The 15,338-nt window shown below is 43.8% G+C and overlaps 2 protein-coding genes and 1 long non-coding RNA gene across 9 annotated transcripts; 1 reads left to right on the top strand and 2 right to left on the bottom strand.

Moving 5' to 3' along the window:
• Positions 1–12: 12 nt before the first annotated feature.
• On the bottom strand, positions 13–1,436 carry LOC104022413 (prolyl-tRNA synthetase associated domain-containing protein 1). Its single transcript, XM_009476138.2, has 2 exons — positions 1,255–1,436; positions 13–541 (listed from the first exon to the last, which is right to left on the bottom strand). Exons 1-2 carry the CDS (start codon positions 1,339–1,341, stop codon positions 104–106), a joined length of 525 nt encoding a protein of 174 aa, XP_009474413.2. The 5' UTR covers positions 1,342–1,436; the 3' UTR covers positions 13–103.
• Positions 1,437–1,573: 137 nt separating this feature from the next.
• On the top strand, positions 1,574–15,220 carry MTIF2 (mitochondrial translational initiation factor 2). Of its 6 annotated transcripts, none has more exons than XM_087773882.1 (15): positions 1,574–3,397; positions 3,824–3,977; positions 4,667–4,898; positions 5,407–5,512; positions 6,782–6,953; positions 7,422–7,582; positions 8,002–8,178; positions 8,721–8,860; positions 10,122–10,246; positions 11,018–11,222; positions 12,096–12,348; positions 13,063–13,203; positions 14,038–14,202; positions 14,420–14,560; positions 14,967–15,220. In XM_087773882.1, the coding sequence occupies exons 3-15, from the start codon at positions 4,674–4,676 to the stop codon at positions 15,134–15,136; spliced, it is 2,181 nt and encodes a 726-aa protein (XP_087630008.1). In that variant the 5' UTR covers positions 1,574–3,397; positions 3,824–3,977; positions 4,667–4,673; the 3' UTR covers positions 15,137–15,220. The 6 variants fall into 6 exon arrangements, with proteins under 6 accessions (XP_087630008.1, XP_087630011.1, XP_087630009.1 ...); XM_087773883.1 differs by lacking the exon at positions 1,574–3,397 and adding an exon at positions 3,414–3,683; XM_087773884.1 differs by lacking the exon at positions 1,574–3,397 and adding an exon at positions 3,428–3,448.
• Positions 4,700–14,043, bottom strand: LOC148053063 (uncharacterized). Of its 2 annotated transcripts, XR_015708043.1 has the most exons (6): positions 13,593–14,043; positions 9,348–9,443; positions 8,011–8,163; positions 6,217–6,522; positions 5,730–5,887; positions 4,700–4,834 (listed from the first exon to the last, which is right to left on the bottom strand). It is a non-coding gene; the product is annotated as an uncharacterized LOC148053063 (long non-coding RNA). The 2 variants fall into 2 exon arrangements; XR_015708044.1 differs by lacking the exon at positions 8,011–8,163.
• Positions 15,221–15,338: the final 118 nt, after the last annotated feature.

The raw sequence follows: 15,338 nt of genomic DNA, 5'->3' as shown, positions 1-15,338 counted from the left end.
GGAGGAGTAAGCCTGGTTTCTTTTTCAAATTTTATTTGTAATGAGACTTTGGCCAGTTCTGCTCTACAAAATCTATGCGTAGCAATAGAAATGTGAACTTCATCTACTTAACGTCTTCATCAAAATGTACGATGATGGGATCATGGCCTGTTGATCTCACAAACTTCAAAAAGTCGTCGGGGCTTAAGCCCATGGTTGCAGAATTTGTCATTGGGTGAAAATAGACCATTTCGTGGCCACCTTCCAGAAAGCCCGCATCCAGCACAAACCGCACGTCCCCCTGGTCACAGAAGAGGGCTAGCGGTGTCGCACAGCCCTGGCCCACTTTTAGCTTTTCCAGCATGGCATTTTCATCAGCAAATCTCAGGTTTCCGCTTCCAACACCCAGTTTTTTAGCAAGATCATTTAAATTGATTTGCCTGTTGTGCAGAACAGTCACCAGCCAGAACCCTTTCTTCTTTTTGTCTTTAAGAAAAAGGTTTTTACTGTGACCTCCTTTCATGTGCTGGACGTGGGGCATCATTTCTTCAACAGTGAACACCTGGAAAATACAACCAGTGTAGCGTGAGACTCGATATCCCATTAGCCTTTTAGTTGCGTGCTGGCAGGTATCTTCTGTTAAATACTGAGAAAATAATGAATGTTATGCTCAGCCTAAAAACTGTACCCTTTTATGAAGAAATTTTAAAAGAACACAAATAAAATGTGACATACTGCTCCTGCACACTTTCCGAATCATTTCTGTCTCGTGTACAGCAAGAATATCACACTTTAAAAATAAAAAAAAAAGCCTTTTTGTGGCGCTGCCACGGCCACGTTGGAATGACGTGGCACATGCACTTTTAACTGGAAGCGAGAAAAAGTCTGGAAAGCATCTCAGATGCCATCAGCTTCGCCGTGAAGAAGTGGATGCACTGTAGCTGCTGAAACTGCCAGCCGGAGGGGAAGAAGGGGTCTGGGGGGCAGAAACGTGGAGGGGGAACGATGCGAAATAGCCCACAGAACCCCAAAAGTTGCCTGCCAGGCCCAGCACCTGTAGGTCCATTTAGCAAAGTCCGACACTTTCCATATTGATATTTGATTATGCTAAAAAAAAAAGGGGGGGGTTAAAAAATAATTAATAAATTAATAATTGTAAAAATACAGGGCCTAAAACTGCCTGTCCTGTTAGTACGTAGCGTTTTATTTCCGGATTGAACAAAGATCCGGAGGATGCCGCGAACGGGGCGGGGGGGAGGCGGCGGCGGCCCCTACCTGGGGGTGCTCGGCGGTGACCGCGGCGATGCCCAAGTCCCGCAGCCGCTGCCCCAGCGCCTCCCGCAGCTCCGGCGCCGCCGCCATCGCCCCCCTGCCCCGCCGGGGCCGGGCCGGGAGGCGGCAACCGCCGCCGCTGCCGCCCCTTCCGTCGGGCAGCGCCCCGCCGAGCGGCGGCAAAATGGCGGCCTCCCCCTCAGCCTGGGCCCGCTTCGGCGAGGGAGCCCCGGCGGCTCGGGCAGGCCTGGCGGGGCTGGGCGAGGGCCGCGGGCGGCTTTTGAGCACGAAGCGAGCTCTGATTCTAGATTCTAGCTCTAAGATTCTAATCTGGGAGTTGGTTTTTCTTTTTTCTAATTTAGATCTGAAGCGTGTGAACGCAGGGTGCGCTTCAAAGAACGCGCAGTCTTGGCCATCGGGTCGAACTGAAAGCAGGGCAGAGCGGAGCCGGTTGCCGAGGCCTTAAAACCAAAGGCGGGAGCGGGGTGCGCAGAGAGACGGCAGGGCCTCCATCTGCCGAGGTGCTCAAACCCGGCGGGACGCGATGGCGCCCGGCGGAGCCAGGGCCTGAGCCGGGCTGCAGGGCCGCCCTCCCGCCGCCGCAGTCCTGGGAGCCGCCAGGGACCAGAGCTTGCCGTCTCCTCAGGGGCGGAAAAATCAAAATAAGGTAAACTATCTAATTATGCACACTAAAAACAGCAACTGCGTAATCAAACTTTTTTTTTTTTTTTTTAAAGCCAACCAATAATAACGAAGAATTGCAACTAAGGGACAAAGCCAAGCATTAACGGCCCCATAGTTAAGTGGAAAATATTTCTACAACCCAAACCGTCATCCTGACCTATGACATCAGAAATTATTTATTTTCGGTTTGCCCTTCAGAAAAACAGGCAACCTATAATAAAGCTTTAAATTAAAACAGTATGAATCTGTGGTTAGGAGACATGGATAAAATACGATCCCGCGCTAATTCCCAGAGCCTTACAGCAGCGCACAGTAAGATTTCCAGGCGGCATGCAGCGGAAGATCAACTCAAAAAGCAGATTTGCAGTAAACTCTGGTGACTGTTTCGCGTGCTAAATTTATCTTTCAAATAAAGCGTTTTTCAGGTCAATCCCAGACTCGCCAGACAACCCCATCGCATGAAGGACGCGTCGCCCTCAGCACACAGGCTTTGATATTTAAGCTTTTTTACTACGGTTTATTTTTGAGATTATTTTTCCCATTTTACCTTTGGAGAAACCCTCGAGGGCCCTGTGCATTTTAAGATCTCTGTTGGCGCCCGGCATGTTCATCAGCAGATGGGGCCTTTCAAATACAGGACACGTTTTTTGGTCAATACTCGGCCTCATAAACGAGCAAATACTTGCAATAGCGAGGTACTGAGGGCAGCCTGTTACAAGCGTGTGGAAAACCACCTGCGTGAGCTACCGCAAGCCCCGCGTTACGGGTAAAGCCTGTAAAACGCACAACTCCAACGTACGGAGAGGAAATTAGTTATTGCTCGTAACACGCGATTTGATGGAGATCGCCGTAGCAGCAGTGCTGTGCCAAGCGGACCCCGAGGCTGAGGGATGTCCGAGGATGTAACTGGGGATTCTCTCTGGGTTTTACAAACGGCGTTAACGAGGAAATATTAAGGGTTTTTCAGAAACCGCTTCCAGAGCTTCGCCGTGTGTTAACCGAGGTGCGTCAGCTTTGTGGCGTTACCGCCCAGCACCCATCTCTGCGCAGGCATGAGAGAAACAAATATCTTGACCCTGTGTGTTATTCGGCTTTTTGCACAGCGGGTAAAAGAACCCTTCTTTTTTGGGGGACAACAATACTGTTTCAGAGATGCCAACTTAAGAGAGAACTTAAAAAAAAAAACCAGCCGTGTTAAAGCTTTAGATTGGAGATGGGTGGGAGAATATTGCAAAGAAAAGCTGCTATCCCCTGGTAGGCAGGAGAACCCTAAGTTTGTGTGTGTGTGTGTGTGTATATTAAAAAAATAAAACGCCAGGACGAGGGGAAGAGCTCAGACCCGGTTGCCGCCCCGCCGCCCAGTGAGGCGATCTCCCGCCTTCTGTGAGGGGAGGCTCCGCCCCCGCGCCCGGGGAGCCGAGCGCCGCGGCGCCTGCGCGGGGAGCGGCTCGCCCGGCCTCAGGCATGGAGGGCGCGGGGGGAGCGGGCGATGGCGGCGGGCCTCCGTCGGCGGGTCTGCCAGGGCGGGAAGGGTGCGGGGAGGCTGCGGCTGGCGGGTGCCGGGAGCTTGGCGGCCCCGCACTGCGCGTCGTTGCGGTGTAGTCCCGAGGTTGTCCCTGAGGCAGGCTGTCCCGGCCGCCGGTGGCCCGCGGGCCCCGAGAGCGGTTTCTTTGCGGTTCGCAACCTCGCGGGGACTTCTCCTCCGTCAGCTTGGCCAGTCTCGCCTTCACCTTACGTTAGTGTACGGGGTATGCAGCGTCTTGCGGCAGCTCCTAGGGGTTCCTCGGTTTTACTGATTCTGCCCCTTTAAAGCACTCTTCAGGGGAAAAAAAAGAAAAAAAAAAGTTGTTTTTGGTTGGTTAGTTTGTCATCTGCTCACTTCCTGCAGGTATCCGGATACAAGAGAGTTCTTAAAGGGACCGCAGTCATTCTGAGAGGAATTGGTAGCATTTCAGTCATTCTGAGAGGAATTGGTAGCCTCTCGCTCACTGGGAGCTGCTTGCAAGATGGTACAAAGCCACCTTTGAGAGAAGGCGTAGAAGGTACAGAGAATGGCGTCACTGAGCAGAAAGACAAAATAGGCGACTCTGGGCAAGAACAGAAGTTCGAATAGGAGACTGTCGTACGGAATAATGAGCAAAATGACTCAAACCAAAGTTAAGATGGTTAAAACAAGACATGGGATGATCTGACAGAAGCATCTTGGAAAGCTTAATTGCTAAGCCAGGGCTTAGCCTCAAAGGATGCCTCTGTCCATGTGGCAACACTGATATTACTACAACGCTGCAGGCTTTTAGTGGTGGTACACGCTTGTGTAAGCGGGGTTTTACAAATGTGTTTTACTGGCTTAGAGAGGTGGGTTGCACCTGGATAACTCTTATCAGTATAGCACGAGGAGTGCAAATGTCCCTTTTTTTCTAGGTAGTGTCAGAGAACCAGAAATGGGGATTTTAGTAGTTTGTATTAAAGATCATTGGAGGTAGGTGAAAGATTTGTAAGCTGCGGCGATGTTAGCAGATCTGTGTGTCTGTAATGGGATAGTGGAGAAAGGTGAAGCGCTTAAGGAAACTGAAAAACTGGAACAATTACTAAATAGTTCAACTTTTTCAGCATTAAAAAGCCCGTTTTGAAACTTAACATTTGTACGTTGTGTTCCTGTCCGTATTATCATAGGAAAGATAAATATCTTTCAGCTTTGAGACTGATTTCAGTGTGTCCTTTGTATTTTCAGCGAGGAAATGAATCGAGGGTTGATACTAAAGTTTGAAAATCTGGTCCAGTTACGTGGTGCTTGCCGGCAGCTGTGTACTCTCTCCTACAGAAAAGTTTACAGAGCACAATGGAAGCCTGTGCAGTCATCTGCGCATCCCGTGTGGTCCGTTCTTCTGTATCCGCGGCTCTGGCAAAGAGACAAATTAATCAGTGTCGCCTCGTCGCAACACAGACATCTAGCTACAAAGGAGGTAATTAACAAAATCCAGTAATCTCTGGTTTTATGTGAAATTTCAAAGTACAAGAGCTCAGTTTGAGCATTTTAATTACCAAAAAAAGAGCTTTATTAATGAATATAGAGAAGTTATTATAAATTTATAAGAAGACAAAATGTACTTAATCTATGACTGTATTGTGACTCCTCAAATATTGACTTAAAGTGCTTACACCAGCAGCATCACAAATCTTGCAGAGACAGGAGGAAATTATTACAAACAAAAAAAAAATAATTATTTTGTTGATTTTTTCCTTGTCTTGAAAAATTAAAAATGAAAAAAGATTAAATGTAGCATGCCATGTATCTTAAATATTCAGTATGATGTGTTAAGTTGTTCATTTATCGTAATTCATTAGTATCGTAGTAAAAAAAGATGTGTTTACATCATATGGCTTGAGACCACTGTCTTTTTAATATTGTTTTTATTATTTCTTAGTTTATGCCAGCTATGTGTTCCTATATACGTGTCTAATTCCATGTAGGAGACAAAAAAGAAGAAAAAGAAGATACCACTGACAAAAGGTGAAGTGGAGATAAGGCAGAAGATGACTCTTGAGGAATTGGCACGAGCTATGGGTAAAGACGTAGGTGAGAGCCTGCTTTGTTGTTTGAGACTGAATGGGACACAACAGTTAAAATCTATCATGCCACTTTCATGAGTGGTAAAGGCAAAGATGTCTACGATGGCATTAGTTAGTGGTTGCTAATCCCTCCCTTAGCAAGGTAGATCGTACCCATACCAAAGAAAATGTTGGTAGACACAGTGTCAGACTAAAGAGAAAAAAAGTTGGGCCATCCAAATTACCAGGCAAGACGCTGTAATGTGAAGAAGCCAGGACTCTCTTCCGTCTCCAGCAGAAAGGCTGCAGATCCATGTAGGCTGCTCTCTCTGACTCTGTTTCCTAAGTGCTAAATTATTCTGGAAGGAAAAACATTGCACCCTGGTTTGTCGCAGCTGGACCCCTGCAAATAAAGAATTCATGGCTAAAGAGAGAAGGCGCAAAAGAGCTTCAGCCCGTAATCCAGCCTTGGGAGCAGGAATCTTGGATTCAGGAGCAACATTTATTTCATTAAAACAGTCGTTTGATTAACTGGGAGTGGGCAGGACCTGTCTGGAAGCACTCCCCTCTTTAGGTGACCGCCCTAACAACTGGGTTACGGGAGCAGGCTTGTTCTTTGAACCCCATGAACCATTCCTGGTTGTATAGTGGCTCAGCTTGCCCAGTTTCCAGTGATGTTTTGGGGGGGTTACTAGCATGTTTTGACTGTTGACATTTGAAATAATTCCATACCTGTATCATACCCATCTCCAGTCTCTTTTTATCCAGCTGGCTACTTTCTCTGGCAAGCTTCCCTCTCAGCAATGAGGGGCGAAGCAGAAAAGTCTGTCATGTCTTGCTGTACATTTCTGAGATAGATTTGCAATGGTACTCAGGTCAACGTGTAACATTTTTTGATTACTGCAGCATGTTCTGTAGTTCTGCTACCAAAGAAAGTGGCGTATGAACGGATATATCAAATTTCCTTCCTCCTTGAATAACTTCTTTGCTCTTTGGTTTAGATGAGTTTCGGTTGTTTTCTTCTTAGGGAAAAGTAAGCTGTGAAAATCGGAGTGAAAATAAGATTGTAGCATCTAATGAGGAGGTTATTTTTAGTAAGTCTTTCTGAATCAAGTTCTTCTCTGCAAGTATGTAGCATAACAGGAACTTGTAGATAAATCTAAAGGAAAAAGGAATTAAACTTATTAGCAGGGTATAAGCTACTAATGAAGAAGTCTTAAACTGCATGAAGTGGGGGCTTTTTTATCCCACTTGTTTTTGTGGATGTAACTGTTAAATGCCTTTATCTTTTCTACAGATCATATTTATGAAGCGCTGCTATACACAGGCATTGACCTTGATTCACTAGAACCAGATTCCATCTTATATGAAGACCATATCAAGCTAATTGTTAAAAAATCTGGAATGAAGTATAAATCAGCAAAACTGAAGGAGGAAAAAGAAAGAGAAAACACAGATGCTGTGAAAAGGTAAGTTGTGAACTGTTCTTTCTGGCTCTTTTTATCCTGTTTGTTTCTGCAGGTGTTTTTCATACACTGTATTTTCTTTGTTCTGATAGTATGCTGATAATACCTGATATAGTCACAATCTGATAATATTTAAAAGGTAGAGTTTACTATTTTGATTTCTTTGGCCCTAAAACTGATACTCGGATTTGATTTGTTTTAGGTGAGCTTTTTCTATGCTGTTTTCTGAAGAAAAGCCAGTTCTTCTTTGATATACTGAATTGCTGTATTAATTGATGCAGCAGTAAGACTGAGTACTAAGAGGGCTAACTGTGTGGTGCAGCTAAGATTGTGATCTCAGTGGGGAGAAGCTAGGCTCACCTCTTCATCACTGAGCTCTGGTAAACGGCTCTTCCTTAGCCATAGTGGGCATGCACGTCGCTCAGTGAACTTTTTGGGTATTTAAAAAACACGTTTTTGTTTTAATTGCAGGCCTCCTGCAGACCCAGCAGTACTGACCCCACGGCCCCCGGTTGTTACGATATTGGGCCACGTTGATCACGGGAAAACCACCTTACTTGACAGTCTGCGAAAAACTCAAGTGGCATCAATGGAAGCAGGAGGCATTACACAGCACATCGGTGCTTTTCTTGGTATGATTCAAGCCTATGTGCGCGTGTATAAAACAGTTTACTCTCCGTCTTATATAATGGGCTAACTTGCTGCCAGTTCATTGGGGAAAAATGTCGCAACATAAACAGTTTATATGTAAGCAGTGAAAAAGGAACTCGTAACTTGTGATAACTGTCATAAATATGTGGATGGAACTTGGAAGTGGATTTTGTCTGCACAGTTGAAATTATGTTTAGATTCTTTTGGATTATGAAGGATCCCAGGACGCTTTTTCTTTCCTGAGGCACCTTTGACCTCCATGCCAACAGTTACCTGTCTGCCTAAAATATGTCATTATTATTAAAAAAATTCTCAAAGGAGTGATGCTTGATTTACAATAGGTCAAATAAAGCTATGTGAAATGCTGATTTTAAAATGTGCCGCGTACATTTGTTCACAGTGCATTTACCTTCTGGGGAAAAGATAACTTTCCTTGATACTCCTGGACATGCAGCTTTTTCGGCCATGCGAGCAAGAGGTACCCATGTTACTGACATCGTCATACTGGTTGTAGCGGCAGAAGATGGAGTGATGCAACAAACCATAGAATCCATCCAACATGCTAAAAACGCAGGAGGTATGGTGTTTACCTTCGTAATATTCTTAATTAGTATTACATTTTGAAGTGAGTGGCAAGCCCAGTACACCAAGTTTATACACAAGACGTGCGTTACTGTGCAGCTCAAATAATGAGCGCTTTTGCAAACATCACCTCTCAAAAGAAACTCCTTGAATTGGAATCCACGGAACTTGGGAAGTAACTGTCGTAGTCCCCTTCCTTCTCCCCTGGGAAGGTGTTTGAAAATACACTGAATGTTGCAGTAATACGTAAAGACATTAAAATACTAATATTTTTGCGGGACTTGCAGTTTTGCGAGAAAAACACTCATGGGGTGTGGGGGGGTTTATTGCTGGGTTTTTTTTCCCTTCCCTACTAGGATAACTCCTCCAGCTTTACTCATGGTAGCTCAGATCTCGATGGCTGCTCAGGGAATAGGCGCCAAGTGAGATGATTTGTTCAAAGTGGTCATAACGTGGTTTAACCTTTTCTTGCAGTTGTGCTAATAGCAGGTAGTTTTGGTTAGGTTGGTAATGAGTTTGTTTTTCGTCTCTTTTTAGTTCCTCTTATCCTCGCCATTAATAAATGTGACAAGCCTGAAGCTGATCCTGAAAGAGTAAAGAAGGAATTGCTGGCTCATGATGTGGTCTGTGAAGAGTTTGGAGGTGATGTTCAAGCTGTAAATATTTCTGCGCTCAAGGTAAAGTTTTGGTGGAAAAAATGATGGTGTTCGTGGGCGTCTAATATGTGCATACAGATGCATTTTTATTTGGCAGCTGGAAAATAAGTGCTTATCTTCCTGGTATTTGATGCCTTTACCGTGAGCTAAGTGCTGCTGGCTCTCACCAGAATTATTTGAAACACACTCCTATCATATTTTGAAGCTCAGACCTTCAGTGAGCAATAATATCTCATTTTTCTCCTGGAAATTTAGTGAATATTTTTCAGATTCATTCTAATTGCTGTTTCCTCATACTTGCTCATGGTACGAAATGATTGCAAAATCAAGGTTGGTGATAATGCTATGCATGAAGGGAGAAAATCACATGAGGGTAAATAAATATTTTCGTAACACATGCCTAATCACAGGAACATAGTTTTGTAGTGGTCTTACAAGATTTACCATCTTATCCTTGCAAACAACGGATAGCTAAAAACTGAACAAAAATCTGAGCTTCGGTACTTACTTTCAGTTTTGTGGTGGCCAAAGCTGCTTTGTCCAAACCGATGCAGCAGGATCTTAGGCTCGTTGCTGTCTTTCTACATGCATCCCAAGTCATTTTCTACAATTCAAGGAAAGTTTTTGAAGTCGTGCCCTTACACTTAAAAATAGGCATACATAAAAATGTCTTCTCAGTTCACCTCTGCAGCACGCGTTGTTGCCCTAATTCCCGCAGATCTGGATCTACTGACTGACAGCTAGCTGGTTGTATCTGCTCTCAAAAATAAAATGTGATTAGAACAAAGGGGAAAAAAAAAAGAAAACAGACCAACAGTTTTGTCTCTGATGTCCTGGACTCTTGACTGTGTGGTAGATGTCATCAAGTTTCAATTTGGCTGTTTAGGTGTTTTGTTTGGGGGTTTTTTAGGGGAAGGTAGTTGGGGTTTTTTTGGTTTTTTTTAATTTGCATTCCTAATATACTTGGAGCAGAATATTGCAAGGTTTTTTTCTGCATTTGCAACCTGGATGCTATGAACAGAGAAGCAAGGAAACTGCCCTTCCTAATGTTTCATGCCTTCTGGACTGGCAGAACAGCGGTCGTAATGGTTCGTTGCTTTAGGGCCATCTTGCCTTGAAGGCAAAAGCACCCGTGCTTTTGGACTGTATTGCGTTGTTAGTGCCAAATTCCCCCATTTCAGTCAGAACTTCTAAGACTGCAACTTCTGGTCTTAGTTTAATTGAGCACTTGGCACTTCCTTTATTCTTTATGTATTTTTTTTGTGTGTATGGTTTTATGCAGGGTGAAAACCTCATGGTTTTAGCAGAAGCAACTGTTGCTTTAGCAGAGATGTTAGAACTGAAGGCGGATTCCACAGGCCTGGTAGAGGGGACCGTAATTGAGTCTCGCAAAGACAAAGGGAAAGGGTAAGTAATCTGCCGCCGTTACAACGTTAATGAAGCAATTTGTAACAATGCAGAGATACTGTTCAGGTGGTTTGTACCTCAATATTTATGTTTAATGTTGAACTTTTTGTTGTTGTTGTTAGATAAAACTGTAACAGTTTCTTTGCAGTGTTTGTAAACTAAAGCATTGAAATGTTATTCTACAGCACTAGAGCCAGAAAAAGAAGTTATAAACTGATAGGACAAAATTCATCATATGACTGAAATGAAATCCTGTAAGCACAGAGAATTAGCTTAAAATGCTGGAAAAGATGTATTTTTTAAAATGTCATTAAAAAGTAGGAATGAAGAAGGTAATAGTTATAATACATATACAATTTTTGGTGAATTGTGTGTAACATGACCTTAGTGCTTTTGCAGGTTCTCTGTAAACAAGATGTGTTCTGCCTTCCTTAAAAATGAACTGAATTCTAGAAAGTTTGGGGTTTGGTTTTTTTTTTCTTTTGGTTGGGGGTCACTTAATGTGAAATTAGCAACAGACTGATTTTACACAAATGCCAAATTTTGTATTGATCTGCAGAAATGAAGAGAGTACAGTACAGGTTTGGGGCTTTTTGCAAGTAATTTTAAAATTTTATTAGCATTCTAATAAAATGTGTGACAGGAATATTCTGCTTGTGATCAATCACAAGTACGTTCTGTTTTGTGTTTGCTTACCTACGCTAACCGTGAAAACGGGGAGAAGAGTGACTTTAATTTTGTCTGTTATTTTTCTCCTCCGCTCTTCACTAGGCCAGTTACCACAGCCATCATCCAAAGAGGAACTCTGAGAAAAGGCTGTGTTCTGGTTGCAGGGAAGACCTGGGCAAAAGTGCGTTTCATGTTTGATGAGAATGGCAAAGCTGTAGATGCAGCCTCTCCAGGCATCCCGGTGGAAATCATGGGCTGGAAGGAAGTCCCTTCGGCAGGAGATGAAATCCTTGAAGTGGAATCTGAGGTACAGAAAGAGCTGTTTAATGGAAAACTTACACTGCAGTAAGGTGGGTGGGAAGGAGCTGAGTGAAAAATAAGTGGTAGCTTTCACTCTAAATAACCAGGGTAACCTGATGAAAGACGAAGGCTGAGCATGGGTATTAAGAGACCCGAACTAGGTGTTCTGTAAAAGGCGTGAGGTTGTACATATTGCCTCTTTCTTTTCCACTGCCCCCACCTCTCCCCTGCCGGGCTGCCCTCTCCTCATCTCCATGCGTCCAGATTAACCTGCTCTGCAGTCACATGAGGAAAGCAGGCTGCCTCTGGAATTACAGATGAGCCACCTTTGGTTCATGCTTTTGCTTCTCAGGGTCATCCTGCCTTCCTCCATGCTTCGTTTGCAGTGACTGCAGTCCTGAGCGGCTTCTGCGAGGGTAACCTGGGGTGTGTTCTAACGTGTTCCCTTTCTAAAGGCACAGAAGACTTTTCTCTTTTACATGATCACACTGTCACCCTACCTGGAGAACAATCCAGCACTTAATGGTATCAGTGTTTCAGTTTTAGAATGAGAGAACTAGTTTCTGACAAAAGAATATGCATAAAATAGAGCTTGAAATAGGTGGTGTGAGAGCTGGACAAATACCACATGAAAGAATGAACAATAATTCTCTTCTGCAATGCAGCGATACCATAAAAATAGGCCTTGAGTCATATTATTGTAGCCCAGAGAGGAAGCTGTTGTGCTCATTCTCTGCCATCCTTGCAGCAAAATCTGTTGTTAAATGTGAAAGAAAGTGAGCGAGCCTGTAGAGAAGATGCAGAAGGATGAAACTGCATTAATGTGGAGCTTTCTGATGCAGTGCTTTGAAAGGTAACGTTTCTGTCTCTTCCCGCCCAGCAAAGGGCGCACGAAGTTGTGGCTTGGAGAACCTATGTTGAACAACAGGAGAGGATGAAAAGGGATGTGGAAGTTATTGAAGCAAAGCAAAAGGAACACAGGATGGAATATGAGCAGAAGCAACAGAAGCTAGCCCATCTGACCTGGAGACAGAGGAAGGCGGTGCTGTACAAGGCCAATAAGCATCTAATGTTTTCAAAGCCTAAAGAGAGAACAGAGGTGGACAAAAATGTGCTGTCGGTCATTGTTAAAGGTGCTGTCCTATTCTGTTTACTGCGCCGTTGTTTTTGTGCTGCTCAAGCGCTCAGTCTGAAGCGTAGCCCTAAACTATTGACAAAATTTCCGTTACCAGAAGTTTGATTGGTTTAAAACTGAACAGATTATTGAACTTCTCTCAGTAAGGGGAGGGGCATCAGGAAACACCCGGTGGTTAGAATGATGTGCTTCCAGCAGGGCCAGAGCAACAGGACAATGTGAGCCTGACCCCCTTACCCAGGAACTCCTGAGTAAAACCCATACAAGTGCCTAGATATGTGTGTGAATTAAAAAAAATGTATATTAAAAAAAATCAAATACAAGCTATATGAGCAGCAGTGCTGCATCAGCGAAATGGAGGACAAGAACAATTATGTGTTAGTTAAAGTGGGACAGGAGGAACTGGGCTTGCCCTCCCATTTAGCGATACACAAGCAGTGATGGTAGTAGCTGAAAAACCGTGCAAACTTGATCTGGAAATGACAGCAGGTGTGGAGCCTCTGGTCCTATTGTATTTATTCACTTCATTTTTGGAATCAGTAGATTTGTTAGGTGTGTTTTAACAGACTATATAATATAGTAAGAATAGAGTAAGAACGATAGACGTCAAAAGACTTTATGTTGCGTAGCGTGGAGTTGTCGTTCCCTTAGTTCTACTTCAGCGTTTCTTGGGTGTGTACAAAGCCAGCAGGACTTCCGTTTATACACGCAGGTGATGTGGATGGATCTGTTGAAGCTGTTCTGAACATTCTGGAGAGCTATGATGCTGACGATGAATGTAAATTGGATATCATTCATTTTGGAATGGGAGATATCAGTGAAAGCGATGTAAGTCTCGCTGAGGCATTTAATGGTGAGTGTGTGTTTAAAAATCAATTTATAATTAGTACAAACTCTTTATTGAAATGGGTAGGTCTCATTCTGGTTTTGTTTTTCTCAATAATAATTAGCAGCATCAATAAGGTAAACTTAAATGTATCTTAAAAATGTTTCCTTTAACATTCAGCAGTAGCGCAGGCAGGGAAGGCTAGAAATGTCATGAAAATGGAAGGACTCTTGACAAGCTGTTGCCAGTAGCTGAATTGTTAAGGTTAAACTCTGACTCTTCGCTCAGGTTGCTTTATGGTGCTCAAACAGGGCAAAGCTAGAAAAGCAGGTTACAAAAGAATTTCCTTTTGCTCAGGGAGGCGATTGGAACAACGCTGTCAGTAGTTGTTCCCGGTCGTACCCCGTAATTCTCACCTGCTGTGTGGGGGGTCATGGGACCTGCTGTAGTCCGCAAGTGGATGAGAAGGATTTAGAGTTGACTTCCAGCTTGATTTGGACAACCAAGCTGTTTTTCCAGCCCCAAAATCGGAGGTGCTCGTCCCTGTACGCAAGCTCTGGTGAGCTGTGTGCAAGCATTAGTTTCTCTCTCGTACCTCCAGTTCTGTCATCAGGGAACTTTCTGCAAGGGCTTTTCCGAGCTGTTTGTCTTGATCCAAGGTTAGTGGCAGTCGATGTGCGATAGCGGGAGAAGTAAATGGTCCCTCCTTAAAAGGGAAGCAGGGGTAAAATGCTCCTTCTTGTTTTGCTGACCGCTAATTCTGATCTGTGCCGCAAGTTCAGTATTACAGAAGAGGCGCTTTCACTTACTGTTTCAAGTGATCTCTTGTAGTCATCACTTGCCGATTGTTTTATTTATCAGGTGTCATATTTGGATTCAGCGTGAAAGCCAATGAAAGTATTAAACGGCTGGCTGCTAAAAAGGGAATAAAAATTAAACTTCACAATATAATCTACAAACTTATTGACGACTTGAAAGAGGAGCTAAATAGCAGACTACCCCCGTCTGTGGTGGAGAATACAATAGGTGAGTTTTCATTGACTGTTAAATTTTTGCTTTGCAACGTGGCCTGCAGTTTATTCTCCAATGAAGTGTTCCTGTTATATCAAATATTTTATATTCCTCTGTAGCCGCTTTGCTGTTTTGTTACAAAGCTTGGTAAGCGGAAGAGTGTAGCTTGCTGCTACGTATTGCCAGTTTGCTATTCTCGTGTACTTCATACAACTTCTCTTTTTTCTTTTAGGGGAAGCTTCTGTTCTCAACATCTTCTCTGTAACAGTAGGAAAAAGCAAAATTCCAGTAGCTGGATGCAGAGTACATAAGGGGCTGCTAGACAAAAAAATGAAATTTAAGTTAATCCGCAACGGGGATGTTATTTGGAAAGGTAAGTGTAATTGCCACAAAACAGATTTGCATCCAGTACTAGGCACTGCTAGTTCCCCGTGAGGTTAGCGCAAGCTGTAGGCAGCTGATGGTAGGGCGATCCCACGTGCTGTTTAGGGTGGAGTTGCTGCAACTAGAGAGAAGCTGCAAAATGTCACCGTGCTGTTACCCGGGCCTTTTTCTAACCACCAACTCTGCCGGGAAAGCAGTAGCATCGCAGGATTTACCTGCTGAGGAGGAGACTGATGTCTGACTCTCATTAGCTGCAAGTGCTCACAATCCCTTTTCTACCCTTCATTTTGTAGCTACAAGGTGAAACATTAATTCTGTTACGAAGGGCAAACCAAAGCACTGCTATGCTCTGATGTTAGCGGGCTCCCTTTCTCTGACACGTTTTCTCCTTGTAGGATCTCTGTCATCACTGAAGCATCATAAAGATGACGTCCAGGTAATAAAAGCGGGCATGGATTGTGGATTGAGTCTGGACAAGTATCTAGAGTTCAATATTGGAGATGAAATTATCTGTTATGAAGAAAAAGAAGTTCAACAGACAACTTCCTGGGATCCAGGATTTTAAAGAACATTTGAATAACACTAAGGGACATGTATTATTCCTGGCTGGCCCTCAACTCCTGACATTAAATGAACTTTCAGAGATGCACATGAGCTTCTTGATATCTGATGTTTGTCTAACAATGTTCTGCTTGTAAATCTTGTCAAGCAACCAGCTTACCTCATTGGAACGTGGGATAAACTACAACAATGAACTGCAAGCAGTT

Source organism: Nipponia nippon, unplaced genomic scaffold (genome assembly GCF_047370975.1).
Source record: "Nipponia nippon isolate SJK-2023a ecotype South Korea unplaced genomic scaffold, ASM4737097v1 scaffold_4, whole genome shotgun sequence".
NCBI classification, from domain to species: Eukaryota; Metazoa; Chordata; class Aves; order Pelecaniformes; family Threskiornithidae; genus Nipponia; species Nipponia nippon.
Note: the sequence above shows the minus strand (reverse complement) of the source record. Positions and strands in the feature narration are given on the sequence as shown.